Genomic DNA, 22,579 nt, shown 5'->3' with positions numbered 1-22,579 from the left:
CAATCTAAATACCTTTTTTAATAGTGATCGAGTCAAGTTCAATAGCGTTTTCATACACCCAGCATTCCTCTGCAGCACAGCAGCAGTTGTGTTTGGGAGATAATCTGCAAAACATTACTGATGATGAAGCAACACCATTTGATTCCCAGTAGGGCTTATGCAGGAGTAGCTCACCCAGTGGAATTCTGAGATCAGAAACGCCTTGCATTGTGGGTACAAACCAGGATTTGTTTCAGGTTTGGCCATGAGCGATTTAACAGATGAAGAACTGGTGCCCAGTCATCTTTAACCCTTTACTTTTATTCCATGTGCCCCAAAGTCAAGACTGAGAATTTTCAGTTTCCTGCCCCAGGAGATTTCCTCAGATGAGCTAGCACTTGTATCCTTTGGTCTCCTATCCCAGTTAGCAGCACGAAAAGGGTCTTTTGAAAATGAGCATACCTCTTTCCTTGGCTGGATAAGAACGGGGCTTTCCCTTGAACTCTTAAGCTTGCCGTGAACTGAAAGAGCCCAGGAAATGCAAACAGAATCAGAGTTTGAGGAGGACTGGAAATTATTCAAATAGCTTTGGAATAATACTTTGGAATGTGATATGGGGCAATATTTTTCTTTTTAATATAAACGTACTGTATTTTTGTTAAGTGTTCAAATAAACTTTTTTTTTTTTTAAGCAAAGCCCAGTTCTTGCATCATAAGCTCACAGCAGGTCCTTAGTATGAGTTTGTGCCTCATCTGGGTCATTGCTAATGTTACAGGAGTGATTGCCAACTTATAACCCAGTTCAGTATTTCCCAGTACAACAGGGTCTAGGTTGACCTTTCTGGCATGAAACGTGACCAGAAGCTGTTGAGTTTCCATCATCTGATTCATGAAAGCCAGCCAAACACCTTTCTGGCAGTTCTGATATCCAGCTCCTCATAAAATCTCCTTAGCCTGGCCCTTCAAACTCTGCACAATGCAACCTCTGTGTAGGTTCTGCCATTGGGGTCCCACTTCTCTGCTGAAGCTTTGATTTGAGACCAGCCTCATCGATAGGCAGTGGCAGCTTTGCATGTGAGGTAGAGGTGGCTGTTTAAGAGCAGGAAGCTGAATAGGATTATTTTCTCTGCTGGGCTGGATGGGGCCCCATTTAGATGTTACATTTTGGGTGCCAAAAGCATTTTGACCCAGCACAGCTTATAGCATGAAGCCCCAGAGAGAGGAGTGGCCTCCTTTGTGGAATTGCTCCCAGTTTAAACAGGGTTCACGTTGGCTGGCCCAAGGCAGGCACGGCAGAGGTCAGCTCCAGATACTGCTTCCATGTTTCTTCTCAGCTTTCCATCCTTCTGCCAATGCTCCACCACGGTCCCTGCCTTCCTGCCCACATCACAGTCACTGGCTCATGTTTGGGATCAACATTAAAACTAAAGGGAGATAGGCGAGTTTCAGCTCTTTTAATCACACTGAAGCAATACACAGATTTACATGGATTCACTTCCCACCAAAGAACTCTCATGCTGGGAAGGGTTTTCCCCCACACCTTCCTCCTATCTTGTTTTTGGTGGTTTTAAATCAAGCTCTCTTCCAGAGTTGTCTTGTGTGTAGTAACCTTTTTGCCCATGAAGCGTTTGACACAAGATAACCTTGTCTCTCTGAGATGCCCATTCCCACATCTGCACTTAGCTGTTGTGACTACCCGGACCATCGTTCACTGGGTTGGTGGCTGTCTTGTTTGTGTTTGTGTGTACACCAGGAATATCTTGACTATTATAAGACTTACCAGCTGTGATTTTAGAGAGGGCCAATCTTCCAATGGTCATTTTTTAAAAAGGGATTCTTTCTTGTGAGGAAAGCAGATGGCAATCACATCTAAACACTGTACCAGAGGTCGGGTTGTGAACAGGAAGAAGAAACTGCTGTTGCAGATTGGCATCAATGGCGGGTCATTCTCAAAGGCAGCTCAGATTGTCTTTACTGTACTTGCAGCTTGAGAAGGGCATTTGAGCAGGCTGGGTTTTTCTTCTTCAGCTGCTGCTAACGTGGATTTCTCTATGTGCACAATTATGCATCACGAGTTTCAAAGACTCGTTTAGTTTTGCTCCAAGTTGCTCTTGATACAGTCAGAACTTCGCCGTGTTGGAAATGCTTCTGACATACTAAGCTGTTTGGAGTCTATCTGGAGTATATATTTTTTTCACTCTGGTTGCATTAGTCCTTTATGAAGAAATGTTAATGCTGGAAACTTGTATGCTTTATTAAAAACTATCTGATTCAAAGACACTTGTGTTGCTGTATGTTCCTTCTTACTCCCAAGAGCTTTCATATAGAGTATGCATCTGTATAAACTGATGAATTTCTGCAAATGCAAAGGGAAAAACCAAGTGCTGACTCAAAACTACCTACCATTTTCCCATGGATATGGGATATTTGCTCCTCATCAGCTATTATTTATTTATTACATATATATTCCACCTTTCCTCCAAGGAGCTCAAGATGGCATAAAAACATTTTCCTCCCATTTTATCCTCACTACAACCATGTGAGACACTGACTGGCCTAATGTCACTCAGTGAGCTTCATGGTGGAGTGGGGATTTGGACTGTGGTCTCCCAGGTCCCAGTCCAGCACTCTAATCCCTATGCCACACTGGTTGTCCCCTTATGAAAGTGTTTGCCTATGAGTTTACATTGCCCTCACTTTCACTCACTCAATTGCCTTCACTTGCTCTTAGTGTTGCTACCATGTAGTCAAAGGTTATTGGGTATGCAAATTCAGAGAATCACCCAGTGCTCACGATTGAGTAGGATCTTACATGTGATTTATCCAGGAATTCAGCCAAAGCCCCTCCGACACTGTGTGCAAAGCTGGTACATACTTTCTCCAAAACACTTAAAGCTGTTATTGCAGTGAAAGGTGGCTCTACCAAATATTAATGTGTGGGGGTTGAATACTTACGCAAGCAACATGTTTCAGTTTTTTATGTTTCTTACAAACATTTCCCAACCAATGTCACCTTACAATAGTTGATTTTGAGTTCAGTGTTTCAAAATAAAATATGCAGAACAAAATTACAATATACCATTTGTAATTCAGTAATATGAGAGCACTGGTCAGGGGTCTGAGTACTTTTGCAAGGCATTGTATTTACTAGTGCAAAGGAAGCATTCATTTCACAGAAGGCCTAAAGACAAGCACCTTAGTCAAAGGCTGAGGTGGGCAAATGAGCCCCCAAACATGAAGTCCCCCTTCTGCTCCAATGCAACGTCCATTTCACAGAAGGCAAGTTGCTCCTCCCCCGATACACCACCCATACCCAGCCCGTGTGCACCCTTTCCCTCTCACGCAGGCCCTGGGCCCTCAAATTCCCCCTTCCTCTCCTCCCACGGAGGCTCAAGCAGGAGCAGCTGCCCCCCAGCCCTCTCCTCTCCTGGGGATCCACCAGCTCTCCTGCTGAGACTTTTCTCTCTTCTCCTGCTAGTCGTATCCAGTGCGAACCATTCTCTCAGCTCCAGCTAGTGTGCTCACTGGAGGGGAAGAAAGGGAGCAGGCCGCTGTCCTCTCTGCTGCTCGAAGGTCCCTTTTGGGCTCCGTGGCCAACCGTAGTGGCCACAACTGTGCCAGTGAGAGCCAAGAAAAGCTGGTGGCCGTTATCGTTTGTGATTGTCCCACCCTGTAGGCCTCCACGCTGTTGGGTCTCTGAGCCCACTGGCGCCTTGAGGCTCTGCATGGAGGACCCTGCTGGGCCTGGTCAAGTGGTTACAGTGTGGGACTGACACTTGCGAAATCCAGGTTCTAGTCTCTGCTCAGCCAGGAAGCTCACTGGGTGACTTTGGGCCACTCGCTGACTCTCAGCCTAACCTGCCTCACGGGTGGTTGTGAGCATAAAATGGAGGGGAGGGGGAGGAGGGTCGTGTAAGCTGCTTTGCATTCCTTGGAGGAAAAAAGGCTAGATGTAAATATAACAATTTTAAAAATGGCTGGACTGGGCTGCTACTGTTAGCTCTGCCTATGGCTGCAGCCATCTTGCTCATGCTGCCATGACAAAAAGCACAAAAGCACCGGTAGAGTTTGATGCTGATTTTTCCATTCAGTTTATGGAGCTCAAGTTAGTGGGCAGGGCCGGCACCAGGCATGCCTGGGCGCTAGGGCACCAGCCTGCCCTGGGTCCACGGCGCCATAGCCCAGCCCCTCCATACAAGCAGCGCAAGGCTAATAAACCTGCCCACATGTCCCACCTACCTTTACCATCCCTGTAAACGACATGTGCGCTGTGCATGCATGTCTGCCATCAACCAAAATGGCGGGGCTGTCAGCCCCTTAGGGAAGTCTCCGCCACCATCTTCGTTGATGGCAGGCATGTGTGTGCTACGTGCGCATCCCTCCCATCACAAGATGGCAGCAGGGGCATCAGCTCCTTAGGAGAGCCTCTGCCACCATCTTGGTTGACGGCAGGCATGCGCGCTGCTTTCACAGGAGTGAGCGGTAGGTGGGGTGTGCATTCAGGCTTATTGAAGCTTGCACTGACTGTTTGTGGGGGAGGTGTCTGGGAACTATTCCCTTTCCATGATCCGTAGCAGGATCAGGAGCCGACGCTGCCGTGGATCACAGAACAGGAGTGCTGCTCTCCCACTTTAAGGATGGGTCCCTCTGGGCCACAAGGGCCCTCGGCCAGGGCCCAACCTGGACACCCCTGCCGCTGGCCTTGTTGGTGGGACTCTGAAAGAAGAGAGTTGGCAACAATGCAGCAGTGCCAGCGTTCATGTGGCCCCCACCATGCATGAGGCCCGGGGCAATTGCCCTTTGTTTCTCCCTTTAAAAGGCCCTGGTTGATGTTTTTCTTGTATGGATCACCTTATTTATTATAATTCATATTCCCTCTGTACATGCACAGGGATTGAAATAATCACAGATGCAAGTCACCATCCTGCCAGCAGGAGCCATTGCAAGGATTCCCACTACTGAAACATGGCTTCCCCCACTCCTCCTGTTGTGCCCCTCAAATCGGCCCCACAGCACACGGGAGGAGGAGAGGGGAGATCGCTTTGTCAGGCCAGCAGAAATCTTTGCACCGACGGAGCAATCTCATTAGAGCTTCACAGAATTGAATAACGACATCTTTATTCTGGTTTTTTTAAATTTGTATTTCCCCCCCTCGAATTTGGCACCCTCGGTGACCGCCTAGTTTGCCTATAGGGATGGGCCACCCCTGCGTCCAGTCCGTGCGCTGCTGGGTGAGGGTTGCAGGTGTGTGCCTAGTGGCTTCCATGTTACACTTTTGCTCTGCTTTTGTCCAGGGACAATGGTGGTCGCCACGAGCCTGCTGGGCATTTCCCCCTCTGCTACTACTTTACAAAACAAGATCATTGCTAGCTGAGGTGAGAGCCGTGCAGCTGCTGGTCCAAAACACAGACATGATTCCAACTCTCTGTCGCTCTCACTGTAAGGTTTAGACAGATGAGTGAAAATTAGCTTAATCTAAAGATGAACTTTTAAGTATGATCCTAGAGCAAGAACACGGATCACCTACCGTCAAGTGTATGTTGCAGAAATGTCTGTTGCTTCGGAAGGTCAAAGAGTGGGTGGCAACGCTATCCATCGCCTTTGGAGAGCAGGCCTATCCACGAGGGCCTACCATTCCTTCCCCCTGTCGTTCTAGCAGCAGCCGTCCCACTTGGCTGTAGCAGTAGGTGAGACGGTAAGCAGAGCCACTCCATGGGGAGAGCCGTGCCTCTTGGCTCCTGAACTGTCTCCCTTCAGTGTGTGGCCGCAGGGGACGAGGCAAATTCCATGCTAGGGATCATTAAGAAAGGTATTGAAAACAAAACTGCTGATATCATAATGCCATTATACTAATCTATGATACAACCACACTTGAAGTACTATGTACAGTTCTGCTCACCTCACCTCAAAAAGGATATTGTAGAGTTCAGGGCTGGTGCCAGGCATGACTGGGACCTTGAGCACTAGCCTGCGCTGGACGTGTGGCACCATAGCCCAACATCCCCCATACAAGCGGCACGGGGCTAATAAGCCTGCCCGTCACACCACCTACCTCTCATGTTGAGTGACGTGCACGCATAGTATGCATGCCTGCCATCGACTAGGATCCAACACTGCTGCGGATCATGGAACAAGAGTGCCACCCCACCCTAAGGAGGGGCCCTTCAGGAGGGGCCCTGGGTTGAAGGGGCCCTCAACCAGGGCCCAACCTGGCCGCCCTCTGGCGCCAGTCCTGGTAGAGTTGTAAAAGGTTCAGAAAAGGGCTACCAAGGGGATGGAGCGACTCCCTATGAGGATAGATTGTGGCATTTGGGGCTTTTGGGTTTAGAGAATAGCTGAGTAAGACGACATTATAGAAGTTTATAATTTAAGCATGGCATGGAGAAAGTGGACGGTGAAATGTTTTTTGCCCTCTCACATAACACTAGACCTCCTGGACATCCAATGAAGCTGAATGTTGGAAGATTCAGGACAGACAAAAGAAAGTGCTTCTTCACGCAGCACATAGCTAAACTGTACAATTTGCTCCCACAGGAGGCAGTGGTGGCCACCAATTTAGGGATTTAAAAGAGGATGAGACAAATTCATGGAGGATAAGGCCACGATGGCTGTTTCTACCTTGAAGGCTGGAGGCAGTGTGCTTCTGAGCTGGAAACCACACAGGGTGCAGGGGAAGTGCTCTTGCGCTCAGGTCCTGCTTGTGGGCTTCCCATAATGGGCATCTGGTTGGCCACTGTGAGAACAAGATGGTGGGCTAGATGGGCCTGATCCAGCAGGCGGGCCCTTCCCATGTTCTTATGCTGATTATAAGAACCTTGTGTCCCCCTTTGAAGAGCTGGTGCTGGAGTTTGCTTTTCTCTCCCCTTCCCATCCCTTTTTCCTTTTGTGCCTTTTTTTTTTAGAATGGCCTTGGAGGAAAGTTGTGATGTAAATTTAATAATACAAATAAAATAAATAAAGTAAGCCTGAAGGCACAGGCCATCTTGTATCGTAGGCTGCTCCGTCAGCTCAAAAAAAAAGATAAACGATAGTCACAATAATAATAACAAAAACAGCAGGGAGTAGGAAAAGAAGAAGGCCAAACAAGAGATGGGTTGATTCCATAAAGGGTGCATGACAGATGCTCTTGGAGGTTGCTGATTCATAGGGTCACCATAAGTCGTAGTCGACCTGGAGGCAAATAACAACAGCAGCAAAAACGCAATGAGAGGAAGCAGCGCTGCGCTTTCCCGCTGCGGCCAGCAGAGGCCGCTCAGAGGCGGGGGGCGCGCATGCGCATGCATGTATTGGGGCGGGGAGGCGCACTGCGATGAAGGATGCCCAAGTCTAATCAGGCACTTGCGAGGGCAGCCCGGCAGGAGGGGTCCTTCGTCGCCGCCCTTCAGCCTCCCCCCAAGCGACGGGAGGGAAGATGGCGGGGAGGTTGGCAGCGGGGCTGGGCAGCCGGTAAGTGGCGGGCGCCCCCGTTCCTCCTTCCCCCCCTGCGACGCCCCCTCCGCAGCTTGCAGAAAGAAAGGGGCGGGGGAAGGGTGTCTTTTAGCGGGGCAGCCTAGCCTACCTCACAGGGCTGTTGTGACAGATAAAGGGAAGCGATTATTTATGCCGCCTTGAGCTCCTCGGAGGAAAGATGCCAGAAATAATATAAATGCCAGAAATAATATTTGCAGTTCTGGAAGCTGCTGGCCAGACGGACTGCAAAGGAAATGGGATCGGCCCGACTCGCGAGAGCCAGCATGCCCAGTGGGCGGATTAGGGCCGAGAAGTCCTGGATTCCAGCCTCTGGTCGCAGCAATCTTGGGGTGACCTTGGGCGAGCCCGTTCCTTTCAGCCGTACCTACCTTGCAGGGTTGTTGTGAGGAGAAACGTCCAGCGCTTTTAACGAAGCACGGTGAGACAGGGACGTGGGGCGGCTTTTGCAGGTTCGCAGAGGAGACAGGCCCCAAATGTCAAGGGAATGCCCAGTGGAGGTTTAAGTTTTTAGTTCTGGAGTGAATCCCACGTTGCGTAGTGGTTAGAGCACCAGATTAGGGCTGGGCTTTAAATCCCCACTCAGCCATGCAGCTCCCTGGATGTCCTTGAGCTAGCGTCTCTGCCTGCTTAACAGGGTTGTTGTGAGACTGGCATGCAATTCCCCCCGTTTTATGCTTGCATTACCTCTGTGGGGTAGAAACAACGGAGGGCCTCGTGGCACCTTAAAGGCCAGCCAATTTTGTTGGCCGCATGAATTTTCATAGTTTACGGCATGTTTTGGCTTCCCATCAGCCCCTGCCGGCGCAGCCATGCCCCTGTTGGCCCCAGCATCATTCAGCCTTCTGGCTGGGAGCTGGAGTCCCCAAACAGCGGAAGGGCGCCAGGGTGGGCAAGACATCATACAGAGTGCCGTAATTAAGAAAAGAGCCCCATCTCTTGAGGAGCTTGTGGCCTTGATACCTGAAGTATCCCTAAGAGACATCTTCAGCGTTTGGCTCAGCTTTTGGTGATGAAGAAATATGTAAGCCTTTTGGTCCTTGATGCTCAAAAGGGTGCATGTTCTTTCATCAAAGCAAACTGGTTTAACAAAAGACACCCCCTCTTTTAAATTTTGTTTTATCGCAGCTGAGCCGATTCTTTAGTTTCTTAAACTGTTGTGCAAATAACAATATTACATGTTTGGCTTAAACTGGACTTCTGAAGCTCGAGAGGTCCCCCCTTACAGAGAAGGAAGAGAGCGTGTTTATGCAGTGCTGGATTGAGGCTAGTAACTGTTATCTGGAGGAGCAGTTTTCTTTCTTGCAGGCCCTGCTAACCTCATTAGTTTACAAACTATGTTTCTGTACAACTTTTTAGTATCTTCTGCCTTCCTAGAACCACAGAGGTGACATTTTTCAGAGGGAGGGAACTCTTGTGGATAGGCTGTTGGAGCTGTGGCTCCAATCTTGGCTTACCTGTTGACTGTTTGCAGTGGTCTTGGGCAAGTTTGTTCCACCAGAGTGGCTGTGATCATGAAAGACACCAGGGAATATTCTTGCCTACCTTGAGCCGTAAAATAGGGCATGATCTAAATTTGTAGGATGGGATAGTTAAGCTTTTTATTGAGGGTCTTATAAGGAGTCTGAAATCATGACATTCTTGGTAAGGTTGGTTTTTTGTCTTCTTTAAGTTTCTGTCGCTTGGGGTTCAAAGACGTTAAGATAGCAGCTCAACAGCCCCTACCATGTGCTGTCCAACGGAAGGTGCTCCTTCCCCCTGCCATACTGCAGATGACAGGTGAGTGTTAGGCTTGCCCTGAAGTTAGCATTCACAATTGTATGTGTGTGTGGGAGGATGCAATGATAAAAGCGATGATTCTCCTCTGAAATTACTACTTCATGACAAAAATAGTATCGAATAACCACACTGTTCAGTCCAGCTCAAAGCGTGTGTGTATTTTCATAAAGTCTTCCGAACTGTTTCCATGTGTAAAGTGCATACTTGCTTCTAACTTCGGATCTTTGCATTTGGAGTTCCTAAGTTTTGTTGCATTTGTCAGTCAAGAAAACAAACGTGAGCCTCTTCAAGAAAGAGAGAGAGATGAATTGCCAGTACTTACTTTTCATAGACTGAGTTAGACGGGGGGGCTGCATCTCACCAAGCAAGGCCCTTGGTAGCTCTCTTGCTCCTCTGTGGCCTTCCCGGATCATTTTCACTACTTGTAAAACTTGCAGCAGAAGTGGCAGGAGGAGAATGCCAGGTAAGGAAAAAAGGAAAGATTGTCTATCTAAACGGTATCTCCAGGTTTAGTGACAATGCGCCTGTGAGAACCAGGTGCTGGAGACAAAAATACAGGCAGGCCATTACCTTTGTGCCCTGCTTATGAGCGCCGAGAAGCTTCTGGCTGGGCTGGCCCCACTAGGTGGAACAGGGTAGTGGGCTAGATGGAGCTTGTGTCAGATCCAGCCCAGCTCTTCTTGAACATATTAAAGGAAGAAGGGATCCAAATCAAGCTATTACAAATGGTTTAACTTTTATTCTTTTTTTATTTATTTCAGTAAGGTCTATGTTTGTTCAGACGCAGGACACTCCAAATCCAAACAGCTTGAAATTCATCCCAGGAAAACCAGTGCTGGAATCTAGAACTATAGAATTCACTTCTCCAGCTTCCACATATTGCTCACCCTTGGCAAGGTTTGTTGTTGTTTTTGTCATTTATGTGGCAATAACTTGGTTATATGCCCATATTGTATTACTTTCAATTGCTAACTACTTTAGGGACAAGGTGTAATGGAGCCCTCATGCAAAGCATTCTAGGGAGAGGATTTGCTTCAGAGAAGGGAATGCTTAACCATTTCCCTACTTTCCCCTTAAGACATCCCCTCTCCCAACTGTTTTTTACCTCTGCCCCTGTTCTGGAACCATGGGATTAAAGCGGTTCTGGGGGGAGTTTGCAGCAGAAGGGTTGAGCGTTCCCCTGCCTCTGTTCCCTTCTCCAGTGCAAAGCATCTTCTCTCGAAGACTGTTTGCAGAGGAAGAACTGTGGGGACTTTGTTAAATGCAGCTGTGGTATAATATGTAGTTTATCCCGTATATATCCAGTGAACAAACAGTCTTGTGCATGTTTACTTGGAAGTAATACTGATTCAGGGAAGTGTGTCTAGGATTGACGCCTTAGCGGCCATGTGTTCATCAACCAACAAATGAGCATGTGCGTACTAATATGAAGAAATCAGGAAATTCATGGTGCACAGGAATTTGAATGATGATCTCTATTTTTCAGTCTTGCTTTTGTTTTGATAGACAGCTTTTCAGGATTGAAGGAGTTAAAAGTGTCTTCTTTGGAACAGACTTTATCACAGTTACAAAGGTAACCCTAAAATAAGATTTAGTGCTCAAGAAGTACGCTTCTTTTCTGAATTGTTTGGTGTATGCCAAAAAGCTCTCCTTAAAACTTGGGCCAGTTTTTAAGCATGGTTTTTAAGCTGCTCTGGTACCAGAAGCTCAATAGACGTGACCTGTTCATAGGTTTATAGGATCTTTGTTTTCCCACAAAGCCTGAAAAAAGTTTTTGTACCTGATTGCCAGTCAGGATTGATCTTCCCTTATTTCCTTTGTGAACTAGAAACCTTTTTTCTTTTTTTTAAATCAACAATTTTAGATGACATTTTCCCCACTGCTTTTGGTTCCTTTTCCAAGGTAACTGTGGATGTGATGGCAGCCTTATGGAAGAGAAACATGAGATGACGTTTTTGAGAAACATACATGCTTCTTTTCTATAAAAAGAGGTAAAGTCCTCAGAGTAGCGAATCACACAATAAAATAAAAAGATAATGAAATCATGGCAACATTGCTACAGGATTGAACTTGATTAATACAGCATAAAAACAATAAAAGGAAGGCACAACAGCAGAGAGACTTGCTTGTTTCGAGCCACAATGTTGAGCATCCTGATAAGTAGCATGTGACTTAGCCAGATTCCCAGAAGAGTGCTTCCAAAGAAAAGCCCCAATAAGGGCAGGCTTTTGGGGTGGGTTAGGTTTTATTATTGTTGTTGAGATTTTTAATGTTTTAATGTATTTGTATGTTTTTATTTTGTATGTCGCCCAGAGTGGCTGGACAGCCAGCCAGATGGGCGACTGATAAATTTAATAAATAAATAAATAAGGCAGCGGGTCTTGCAGCCATGTACAGTTATTGAGGCATGCATGAATGACCCTCTCATTTTGTTTCAGTCCACGCCAATTCATTCTTTGTGGTAACTGCACTTCAGAACCCAAATGATGTTTGAGTTTTCACATGTACAGCAGGGGCCAAAGGCGGAGCTGCTTGCCTGCTTCCATTTCCCTTCCTCTCAGCTTCCTAAGTTCTTCCATTGCCCTGGGGCAGCTGCCCCTAGAGGCGGAAGGTCAGCTGTATACAAGTATATATAATTTTTTAAAAAATATGAGATTGTTAAAAGAGGAAAAATCAGAAAGCAATCATAGATTGTCTAAGGGAAATTTCAACGTTTGGAAATGTTACCACTTGCTTAGTAATTAAACATTAGAGCCTTCCAACAAAATAACCAATAAAGACTCTGAATGAAGATTGTCCTGGAAAGGACTGTGTAATGAGGTCTATCAGAGTCTCTAGGCCCCCCCCAATAAAAACTACACTTTAAAAAAAATGTGATGAGTTGGCTGTAATTATTGATTTTCAATTCAGACATCACACAAAACTATAATTGGCCCAAAATGGTTTACAAAACTGGTTGGTTTACAACACATGGTTTACAAAACATGTTTTAGTCTGCCAGTCCATCACAAGTGCTGTTTGGCAATTCAGGCATTGTACCAAACCATAGCTGACCTGCCATCTCTTTTGCTGTGGTTTCGGAATTGAGCCTATGAGTGAGTTGAAGCATGGAAAGACTGGCTACTTTGCTGTGGCCACACATCAGTTGTCAGGATAGGCTGGTTGCAGACTGGCAATAATACCTATGTTCTGACTATCATCTGTAGCATACTTATGGAGTTGTGAGTTGAAGACAGCTGTTTTAGCAAAACTGTTCTGCCTTCCTTAGATATGCCATCAACTATCCACAGTATTATAGCTTCTCCAACAGAATATTAGAATGGGAAGTGCTGAATATGCAATAAGCACGAATATATGTATAAAAATGATCACATGCAAAACTTTTTTTCCAGCCCAGAGGCAGGCAGGGCATCTGAAGATTTTATCTGTTTTATTTCACAATGTTTATGTACCGCTTTTTCTTGTTATTTCCAAACCACTTCACAAACTAAAAACCAAAGCCACCCATTAAGTAATAATAATCCAAATAAACCAAGCAATAAATACTAATAAGCAAAAACATAGTGACAAAATCTACATAAGAGCCAAAAAAATTAATGCTATTTTTAAAGGCCAAACCCCCCTCCCAAAAAATGTGCCTGTTTTCGTAAAGTCAGCAGGCTGTATGGATCACCCTTGGGAAATATTTCCTTGTCACTGGGCTCACTATAGAGAACGACTTGCTGCTAGGGGAGGCCAAGCCAGCCTTCATGTTGGGTGGAACTCGGAGTCTTTTAAGTGCCAGAAGGGCTCGTTCAGGAGAAGGTGGTCCCTAAGATAATCAGGACCCAAGTGGTTCAGGGCTTTCCAAGATAAGCACCAGCATTTTGAATTGGGCTTGGGAATGATCTAGCAGTCTGTTTAGAAGCTTAAGAAACGTGATATTGGTCCATAATTGTTAACAAGTGGGAGACTGAATCCAGTACTAGCTGAACCATCTTCAATGGCAGCCACGCATAAGAGTGCATTGCAGTGGAATCATGCAAGCCATGTGGCACTTCAGATTCTTGGTCATACGGAACTTCTGGTGCATGTGCCACCCTGGTGTCTAACCAGGACCTTCCACGCTGCTAGAGACAGACGGCCACGGTGCATAGCTGAGAGAGTGCGTCTTCCCCTGTGCTTCACTCTGTGTCCACCTTATGATGCCACATCTGTGTCAAGTGCAGACAAAGGCATGAAGGTGCGTTTTCAATGCTCCCTGATACTGCAGACATACCAAGTCTAAGCCTGAGCACCATTTGGAAGCACTAAGATGTTCCGGTTTCGGTTGATGCTTGGGGCAAAGTTGGGGAAGGACAGAGAAATTTAATTAAATTTGGTGAAACATTTTCCAGATCTGACGGCTGTTTTTTTTTCTTTTTTACCTGCCCCTGCCCTGTAGAGTCTTCTGAATGATAAAGGGTTACTAAGAGCCAGTGTGGCGTAGTGGTTAGCGTGTTGGGCTACGACCTGGGAGACCAGGGTTCAAATCCCCTCACAGCCCTGAAGCTCACTGGGTGACCCTGGGCCAGTCGCTGCCTCTCAGCCTCAGAGGGAGGCAATGGGAAACCACCTCTGAATACCACTTACCATGAAAACCCTATTCGTAGGGTCTCCATAAGTCGGGATCAACTTGAAGGCAGCCCAAGGGAACTAATATGCAGACATTATCATAGAACCAAACCGATGACAAGAAGCACTATTTCACACAGATCTTAACTATAGAATTCATTGTGGTAATGTGTTAGGATTAGAGTGATGACAGATTTGTAGAGGGTAAGTTGCTCAGTGACTGTTAGCCATAGTTGCCTGGTACAGAGCTTTCATGTGGAGATGACCAGAGCCTGGGGACAAACCAGGGAGGAGTGTTGACTTTTTGCTCTGCTTCTTGGAGGCATTTGGCTGGTCAGTGTTAAGGACAGAGTGCTGGACTAGATAGACTTTGGTCTGATTCATATGTCCTTAACTTGTTCTTGAAATCTTTGTAGGAAAGTGAAGATGTGGATTGGAACATAATGAAACCAGATATTTATGCGACTATTATGGATTTCTATGCTTCCGGCCTACCTGTCATTACTGAAGAGGCACCTCGTACAGACACAGGTATATTGCTAATATTGAGTACATAGATGGAGGTCTGCTATTAGCCATCATGGCTACATGGAACTTCAAACACAATATACCCCTGATTATCAGATGCTGGTGACAGGTAACATGCTGTATTTGTGAGCTTTAAGAGACGCCTATCTAGCCATCTACTGCTGGACTAGATGGCTCTGTGGTCCAATTGAAAAGGGTGTTTCTTGCATTCTTCAGTGTGTTTCTCAGGGCTACTTGCACTGTCTTTGATGCCCTGATAGGCTGGGGCTCAAAGGGATGCTCTTCTGGTTCTTTCATACTTGTCCTCATTTTGCCTTTGGCACAGCTCTTCTAATAATAATAATAATGTTGATGATGATGAGTCTGAGCAACTTTTAGTCTGTGAGGTCAGCATTCCTCCTGCTCTTGGAGGGATAGGTGGAGCTTTGACCCTGACTCCTGAACTATGGGAAGTACTTCCCCGAGTGCCGAACGTCCTTCTGAATTTATCAAGAGGTTGCCGATCAGTAACCTGATTGATATCTTACAGGACTTTGTTATTGGACTGGAAGATAAAATCAATCAGAGTCTGAACTTTTAGGACTAATATAGAGGTACAATTATGAATAGAGTTTCCCAACAGGATAAATGGAAACTAGTGGAATTTGATATTTTGGAATTTTGATATCACAAACTCCTGCAGAAATCTTTGATAGTAATTTTGACTTTTTTATTGATCAATAAAATGAAAGCCGATATGAAGAAATGGGCACAAGGGAAATGTCCATGGTTTTGCCATACTGCAATAGTTAAGATACGAATTTCGCCTCAGGTACTATTTTTTATTTTTGATCAACCCAATAACTGTTCCATATATAATCCCTGAAATATTGCAAACTGGTACTCACCATTTTATTTTGGACTCAAAAGATTGCTAGAATTACATTCAGAATAATCCAGAAAAAACCCAAAGATGGTAGCTTGGCAGTGCCTGAAATTAGGAAGCAGCCTTGTTCTGCTATGACTCAGTGGCATAACTATCAAAAGGACTCGTTGAGCATTAGAAGAAGCAGGAGTGTCAACTGCACGTGTAGGATGGAAAGAAGCCAGTAGATCAGTCATTGCAATTAGGGATTGTTATTGCATATAATAGTTTTGCAGTCATTTCATCCTCAGGTAGCCATCAGGTAGAGCTTTTCTGGGTGGTAAATAGGTTATTTTCTAGGAATATTTTGGAAACGTGGTGTTTAATTTATCAGTTTTTCTTTTATTCCTCAACTTAATTAAGATAAACATGATTCATTGTTTTTGTCTTGCGTAAACCACTCAAGCTCCATCTGAAGAAGATGATGAAGTTATATTAATGATAAAAGAGCTCCTGGATACTAGAATAAGGTACAGCTACAATTTTGAATCCTATACGCTGTTGGTAAAAAACATGTGGGAAAAGGATGTTTCATGAAGGTAGTAGAGTTATGAATGTATACTTCCAATTATAGAGTTTGATGCACTGACAGAGATGCCTGCACCTTTTGCTAGATTGTCTCTGAAAACAGCATTTTATTCACTTTGTGATATGTTCTTTTATTTATTTATTAAATATATTAGTTGCCCATCTGGCTGGCTGTCCAGCCACTCTGGGTGACGTACAAAATAAAAACATACAAATACGTTAAAACATTTAAAACATTAAAAATCTCAGCAATAATAATAAAACCTAACCCACCCCAAAAGCCTGCCTGAAGAGCCAGGTCTTCAAGGCCTGGCGGAAGCTCATCATAGAGGGGGCTTGTTGCTGTTTCATCAAGTCCTTTCACTGATAGTGATCCCATCCACTTCTTTCCCATGAATGTTTATCCTTTTTACAAGCATGTGGATTAAAAATTCACTTCAGAAAGAAATTACAGTAAACATGTCTAAAATGAGTGAAGTATGCTGATTTTAATGTGGAATTTATTTATTTCTTTAACAAAATTTGTATACATTTCATTGTAATAAAATCTGTAAGTGGTTTACAATAAATATTAAAATTATCAATTAAAACAAGTAATTAAAACATTTAAAAGATAATCAGAGTTAACAGTTGGCACTGATAATAGTACAGCTACGGTGCCTGCCAGATGTCAATAAGCAGGGAGTTCCAAAGTATAGGTGCTGGCACACTAAAAGAATAATTTCATACCAGTGCCAGTTCCACAGATTGAAGTGGTTGAGTAGACACACATGGGGTAAGGTGATCTCACCAGTAAACTGGTTGCAGGCTGTTAAGGGCTTTATGTATCAACAGTAATACCTTGAACTTGGCCCAACCAGTGCAAATCTCTGAGCAGCGGTGTTACGTGCTGACAGGGTCTCACTCCTGTCAGCATCCATACTGCAGCATTCTGCACTAACTGCAGCTTCTGGGTCAAGCACAAGGGAAGCCCCACAGAGAGTGCATTACAGTAATCCAGTCTTGAAGTCACCAGTGCCTGAACTACTATGGTCACACTCTCCCGGTCCAGGAATAGTTCCAGCTGCCATATCAGGCACAGCTGGTGCTTCTAGCCACTGAGGTCTACAAGCACTCCTGCACTGTGTACTTGCTCCTTCAGAGAAAGTGCAACACTTTCCAGGTTGGTGTTGACCAATTTTTCAGACATGGGAACCACTCACCCACCATGCCTCTGTCTTGCCAGAATTCAAGCTCAGCTTATTTTTCCTCATCCATCTCACCAGTGAGTCCAGGTGCCTGCCCAGGGCCCACACAGCCTCTCCTGTCTCAGCTGTTATGGAGAAACAGACGAGTGGCATCAGCATACTGATGGCGCCTTGCCCTAAAACTCCAAATGACTGCTTCCAGCAGCTTCATATAGATATTAAATAGCACTGGGGATAAAATAGTGCCCTGCGGCACCCCATAACATAACTGCTATGGGGCCGGAAATGCTCTCCCAATGCTGCTCTCTAGACTCAGTCCCATTGGTAGGGCCAGAGCCTCTGTAATGGAGGGCGCCAAATTCCCATTCCTTGGAGCCATTCCAGGAGGATACCACGGCCAAGGGTGTCAGAAGCTGAAAGAGCAAGGAGCAGGACCAGAGTTCACCTCCTCTTGTCCCACTCTCTGTAAAGGCCATCCATCCATCAGGGCAACCAAGGCTGACTCAGTCCCATGGGCAGACCTGATCCAAGTCAGAGCTGTCCAGCAGTTTTTTCATACTTGCCAAAATTGTGGTAAATGTGTTAATATTTTCACCACACAACAAAAGTTTTTTTAACTGTGTTTTTGAGGGTAGAAAAACACACAATGTTTTGAATTATTTATTGTTAGAATAAGTGAGAAATCTGACATATATTGTCATTAAGTACTGCAGGGAAATCAGGCATAAAATCAGTTACACTGAATCCCAACTCCAACTCCAATTTTTCACCTAATACCTGCAACCTATATTTTGATTTTGCCTTTTTTTACCACAGAAAAAGTTGATTCGCAGAGCCACATGGACCCAAAAATTGAAAACAGTTTTGGAATAACTGTATTTAGAACCACAAATTCATTTTGTTTTAAAATACGAGTTCACATCATAAAAATTGGATCGTCTTTCAGATGTTGAGTGCTTTGAAGTAAAACCACATCCGTCTTGAAAAGGTGCCTCTCCAAAGAAAGAAGCCTCACAAGCTCTTGAGTTAGTTGAGAATTGTAGATGTCAAAGTAAAATGGCTCTTGCGTGAATTCCCTGTTTCTCACAATTGGAAAATCGTATAGCACCCAAGGATGAATCTGTGAGTGTAAAGGGCGGACAGTGGACACTTTTTTGAACTGGTACCTGATAAAAAAAATTGATTTAAACATTTATTTTAAAAAGTAGGTAGTAGAAATAAAGCACCACCTTGCCGCAGGCCAGTCATCATGTTGCCATATGTGGCGAGCGGCAGCCATGTTGGACACCAACGGTCTAAATAATCATGTCTCCAAGAACACTTGCAGCTGCCCTGCCACTATCCTCTCCACCACCTTCCCCAGGAAGGGGGTATTTGCGACCGGTCGACAGTTATTCCAGTCCAAGGGTCCCAGGGCCAGTTTCTTCAGGAGTGGCCTCACCATCGCCTCTTTCGAGGCTGCAGGGACCTCACACCACACTCTGGACCCAACCAGTCAACCCCCTCTGCTAGATTTCCTAAGCCAGGAAGGGCAGAGACCCAGAGGGCCCGTGGCTGGGCGGATAGCCACAGCACTTTGTCCACGTCAGCTGACTGCCGAAGCGGAAGCCGATCCGCCAACAAATCACCAGCGCTGGCACTGGGTCCTTCATCTGGAACGGCAGCAGCTGCAGGGTCAAGGTCACGCTGAAGCCAAGCGACTTTTATCTTCACAATGTGGATAATCTACAGATCCACTATTTGAATATTTCCCTTTGTCATTCCAAGCCCTAATATTTCTGTTAGAATTGCCTGTGCCCCAGCATTAGCCAGCAGGACACCAGGGAAGCGCTTCACAGCTGTACGTTTATGTGATGGTGCTTATGTCAATATTCACACTGAAGCGTTCCCAGCATCTTAGTGTACGCCAGGCTTACAGACAGTGTTCTTGTGCTTCTTTGGAAAATAACGGCAAGTCTGTTGGGACGTGACCGGGTAGTAGTATAAGTGGCAAATGAGGATGCAGTTTTCATTGCAATGTAGGCGCAGCTTGTCCCCAAATAAATACCTGAGCTCTGAATTGGGTGCATTCGGTTGTCAACTGTGGAGATGTGTGTCAGTGTCTCCAAACTGTGTTTTTCTGTGTCCCCCCCCTCAAGTTTTTTTGGTTTTTTTTCTGAAAAATTAAAAAAAGTGGGGAAACTGAGAAAAAACAAAAATTTTCTGATCCCCCCCCCATTTTTTATGGGCTTTCACATCTCTAGTCAACTGCAATCCATTTCATCTGTTGTGATGACATTTGAGAAGCCAAAGTGGGATTGAGGAGGATTGGCGGGAACAAGGACTTCAGTGTTTGACATAGTTTCTCACTACCATTATCCAGATTGCACAGACAAAATAGATGTTGTGAGCCGGGCAAATGTATGCAAAATTGCTGGACTGAATTTGTATAATTTATTCCAGTTTCAGTAATCAACCATTATTGTCAATAGAATAAGGGTTGCCCTGGCAGAGAACATGTACTTAAAAGAAACAGAATATACTCAGCTCTGGTTCAGATATTCTAGGAAAACTTTTGCTGTTAAGTGGTTTTGAAGGAGGAGAAGGGAGGCGTTTGAATGGGCTGCAAGAGACAGACTCTTCTGGCCATAAGCAGTGTGCCATGGAAGGTATAGAGGCTGGAGTGAAAGAAGAGGAAGCCAAAGAGTGTGAGTGGAGTGGGAGTGCGCTCTGAGCCTGACTCCTGAATGTGTAGAAAAGTTTGAGCTTGTAAGTAGTTTCTTCCACTAATATTTTGTTCATTATATATAATTTCAATGTTCCACAGGCCAACGGTCCAGGAAGATGGTGGCGATGTCATATTTAAGGGCTTTGAAGATGGGATTGTACAGTTAAAACTGCAAGGCTCATGCACAAGCTGTCCCAGTTCTATAATAACTCTGAAGAGTGGGATACAAAATATGCTGCAGTTCTATATTCCAGAAGTAGAAGGTGTGGAACAGGTAAGCACAATGTAAAGGAAATAAACACTGGTGGTGGTTTGTTTATGGAATTTTTTCATCGCATCTCTCAGTGTCTCTGCAAGCAAGTTTTGAAAAATTAAAATTGACACTTCAAGTCGAATAACTGGGTTCATTTCAAGAACAAGGTATAGAAGGGACATTATGAAAATAGCAACAGTGTATAAAATAGGATGTCTCTGGTAGTGAGGCCTGCATCAAAATGTTGCAGTGTATCCTTGCCTCCTAGCAGGACTGCTCCTGTTGAGGGTTCCAGTCCTCCAGGATGCTTTCTTACATCTCTTCCTCCACCTCCTATCCCTTCCCCCCTTTTTTCCAACTATATGCAACATTTCAGTAAAATCATAGATCAGTGCTTATCAGCACAACAAAAAGATTGCTGCAAGGTATGGGGCCTCATGGATCATGATTTTACATAAGATGACGATAAAACCACCAACAAATCAGAACAGTTTATGGATACAAAGGTGACTTATGATTTGATGGTGGTTTTGCGGAGATTCCTTGCAAACATGTGGATCCATATAGACCAGATCAGTCTTCTTATGGTTCACTCAAATCTGTGATTTGGGGATGGGAAGCCCATGAGAAAATTCTATGATTTCAAGGGGGCCTGTTCTGACGTGTGTGTGCATGTGCTTGGACATGCCTCCTCTCTTTTTCTCTCCTGACTCTTGTAGCATTCCATTTTCCTCCTCCCTTTCTTTCCTCTCCTCTTGCTCACTATGCTTTCTGTTCAGTTGATCAAGTGTTGAGCTTTGAAAAGGAAGTGAGAAGGAGTGTTCCTCTTCCCGTATCCTCTTTCAACTCTATGTACTTTTCAAGGGGGCAGACAAGTGACCACCCTCATGCTGGAGGACAGTGTGGAAAGGGCAGGGGGAGCTCAGAGGCTTAGTGCGGCAGGAGAAGTCCTCGAGCCCATTGCGCCCACGGACACCAGGTTGAGACGGGTTGAAGGGTGGGCTGTGGATTGTTTGCAGGAAAGGAATGGAGAGGGAGCTTTAGGAAAGGAGAAGATCGTGTCAGGAAGCCTTTGGCACTGGCCAAGGCAGAAAGAGGACACCCTGTCCTCAAGAGTGGCAGAGCCAGGAGCTGCTCCCAGCACTGTGACAGGAAAGGCCACAACTTTGGAAATTCTGTGCGACTCGTACAAGCAGAGGAACCTGAAACTCATTATAGGGCAGCGAGACTGAAGAGCCTTTGAAGGGGATGAGTGGGGCAGCATCTAAATCAAGTGCGGGGAACCTGTGGCCGTCCATATGTGGCTGGACCACAATTCCCATCATCCCTGACTGTTGGCCATGTTGGCTGGAGATGCTAGGAATGGAGTGCAACATCTGGAGGGCCACGGATTAGCCACCCCTAGTAGAAATACCCCTAATTGAGAAAGAGAAGGGGGTGGCGTGAGCTTTATTTCGCTTGCTTCACTCCATGGCAACAACAGCCAACAACCTGCCACTCGGAGCAGCTGTAGGCCTCGAGGTAAGGGGTGGCTTTCCGTGGGGTGCTAACAGTCTCAGCCATGTACTTTGGGAACCCTGTGGCCCTTCTGTTTCAGCTGGAGTTTCTGGGAGACGCAGTTTTGTTTTGATTTGTAGGCCAGGACATGGATAGAAGGAAAATATAGGACAGTTTTCTTGAGAGACTTCTATTATTGTAAAATAACATTTATAATAGGTAAAATGCTTTTTAAATGCTTAATCAGTGGCTGCCTGTTTTTATTTTTTTAAAAGCATAAATCTGACTTTTAAAATACTATGCATTACATTTGTTCCATTGTCCTGTATGCTGATGGCTATATCTCAAGAGGACCTTGTGGATTCTGAAATGTATGTGTTGGTGGTGGTTTTTTTGGTGGGTTTTTTTTTTTGGAATTAACGCTTGCCTGTGCCTTACTCTTACAGTCTGTTGTCTTTCAGGTTGTTGATGATAATGAAGAAGAAGAAAAAGCAAACTTGACCTGAATCAAGGGCTTTGGACTCTAAGTGAAGATTATTTTTCAAGCTGATTTGTCTAAATTAGCTACTCACTATAGAAACAGCTCCAGAAGTCGTCACCCTTTTCTGAACACTGGACTGTATCCATCACTGCTTCATGACTCTAAGGAAACATGGGAAAGCTATAGAAAGAGTACTTGTCCTGCTGTTTTCAAATGCAAAAAGAAGAAAATGTATACATTTTGTTTGGGGAGAATGTGATATTTACAAAATATTTTCCCTCTCTGCTGGATTTAGGTAGCGTCTGTGGTGATCTTCCTCCAGCCCATGAATAATTATATCAATATAAATTATTGCTTTATTATTTTGAGGCTTTCCTGTTGCACAAGCCATGAACTAATCATATTCAATTTTTATCATTCTTTGTTTTGTTGTGTTATTAACGTTGCATATATATCTTGCCCCTACCAAATGCAAAATATTGTAGTGAATGGAATCCCCTTTTGTTCTTGGAATAACCAGCTTTGATATTTTAATTGTGCTCTGATCAAGACCTTATGCCTCGCTGAACAACTTACAGTTTTTTAAAACTACTGTTCATCCAATAAAACAACATTGGCATCTTTTTCTGTTATCTTCCTTGTGCAGATGAAGTTTACTAGAGAATCCTCCTTACTC

At 44.9% G+C, this 22,579-nt stretch overlaps 1 protein-coding gene across 2 annotated transcripts; it reads left to right on the top strand.

Moving 5' to 3' along the window:
• Positions 1-7,271: 7,271 nt before the first annotated feature.
• NFU1 (NFU1 iron-sulfur cluster scaffold) lies at positions 7,272-22,526 on the top strand. 2 transcript variants are annotated; one of them, XM_061592908.1, is made up of 8 exons: positions 7,272-7,425; positions 9,119-9,225; positions 9,987-10,122; positions 10,732-10,798; positions 14,235-14,349; positions 15,657-15,720; positions 19,772-19,946; positions 21,884-22,526. In XM_061592908.1, the coding sequence occupies exons 1-8, from the start codon at positions 7,391-7,393 to the stop codon at positions 21,926-21,928; spliced, it is 744 nt and encodes a 247-aa protein (XP_061448892.1). In that variant the 5' UTR covers positions 7,272-7,390; the 3' UTR covers positions 21,929-22,526. The 2 variants fall into 2 exon arrangements, with proteins under 2 accessions (XP_061448892.1, XP_061448893.1); XM_061592909.1 differs by lacking the exon at positions 7,272-7,425 and adding an exon at positions 7,436-7,867.
• Positions 22,527-22,579: the final 53 nt, after the last annotated feature.

The sequence above is a fragment of the Rhineura floridana genome, chromosome 12 (assembly GCF_030035675.1).
Source record: "Rhineura floridana isolate rRhiFlo1 chromosome 12, rRhiFlo1.hap2, whole genome shotgun sequence".
Classification (NCBI taxonomy): Eukaryota; Metazoa; Chordata; class Lepidosauria; order Squamata; family Rhineuridae; genus Rhineura; species Rhineura floridana.
The sequence above is the reverse complement of the archived record's forward strand: the minus strand, read 5'-3'. Positions and strand labels throughout refer to the sequence as shown.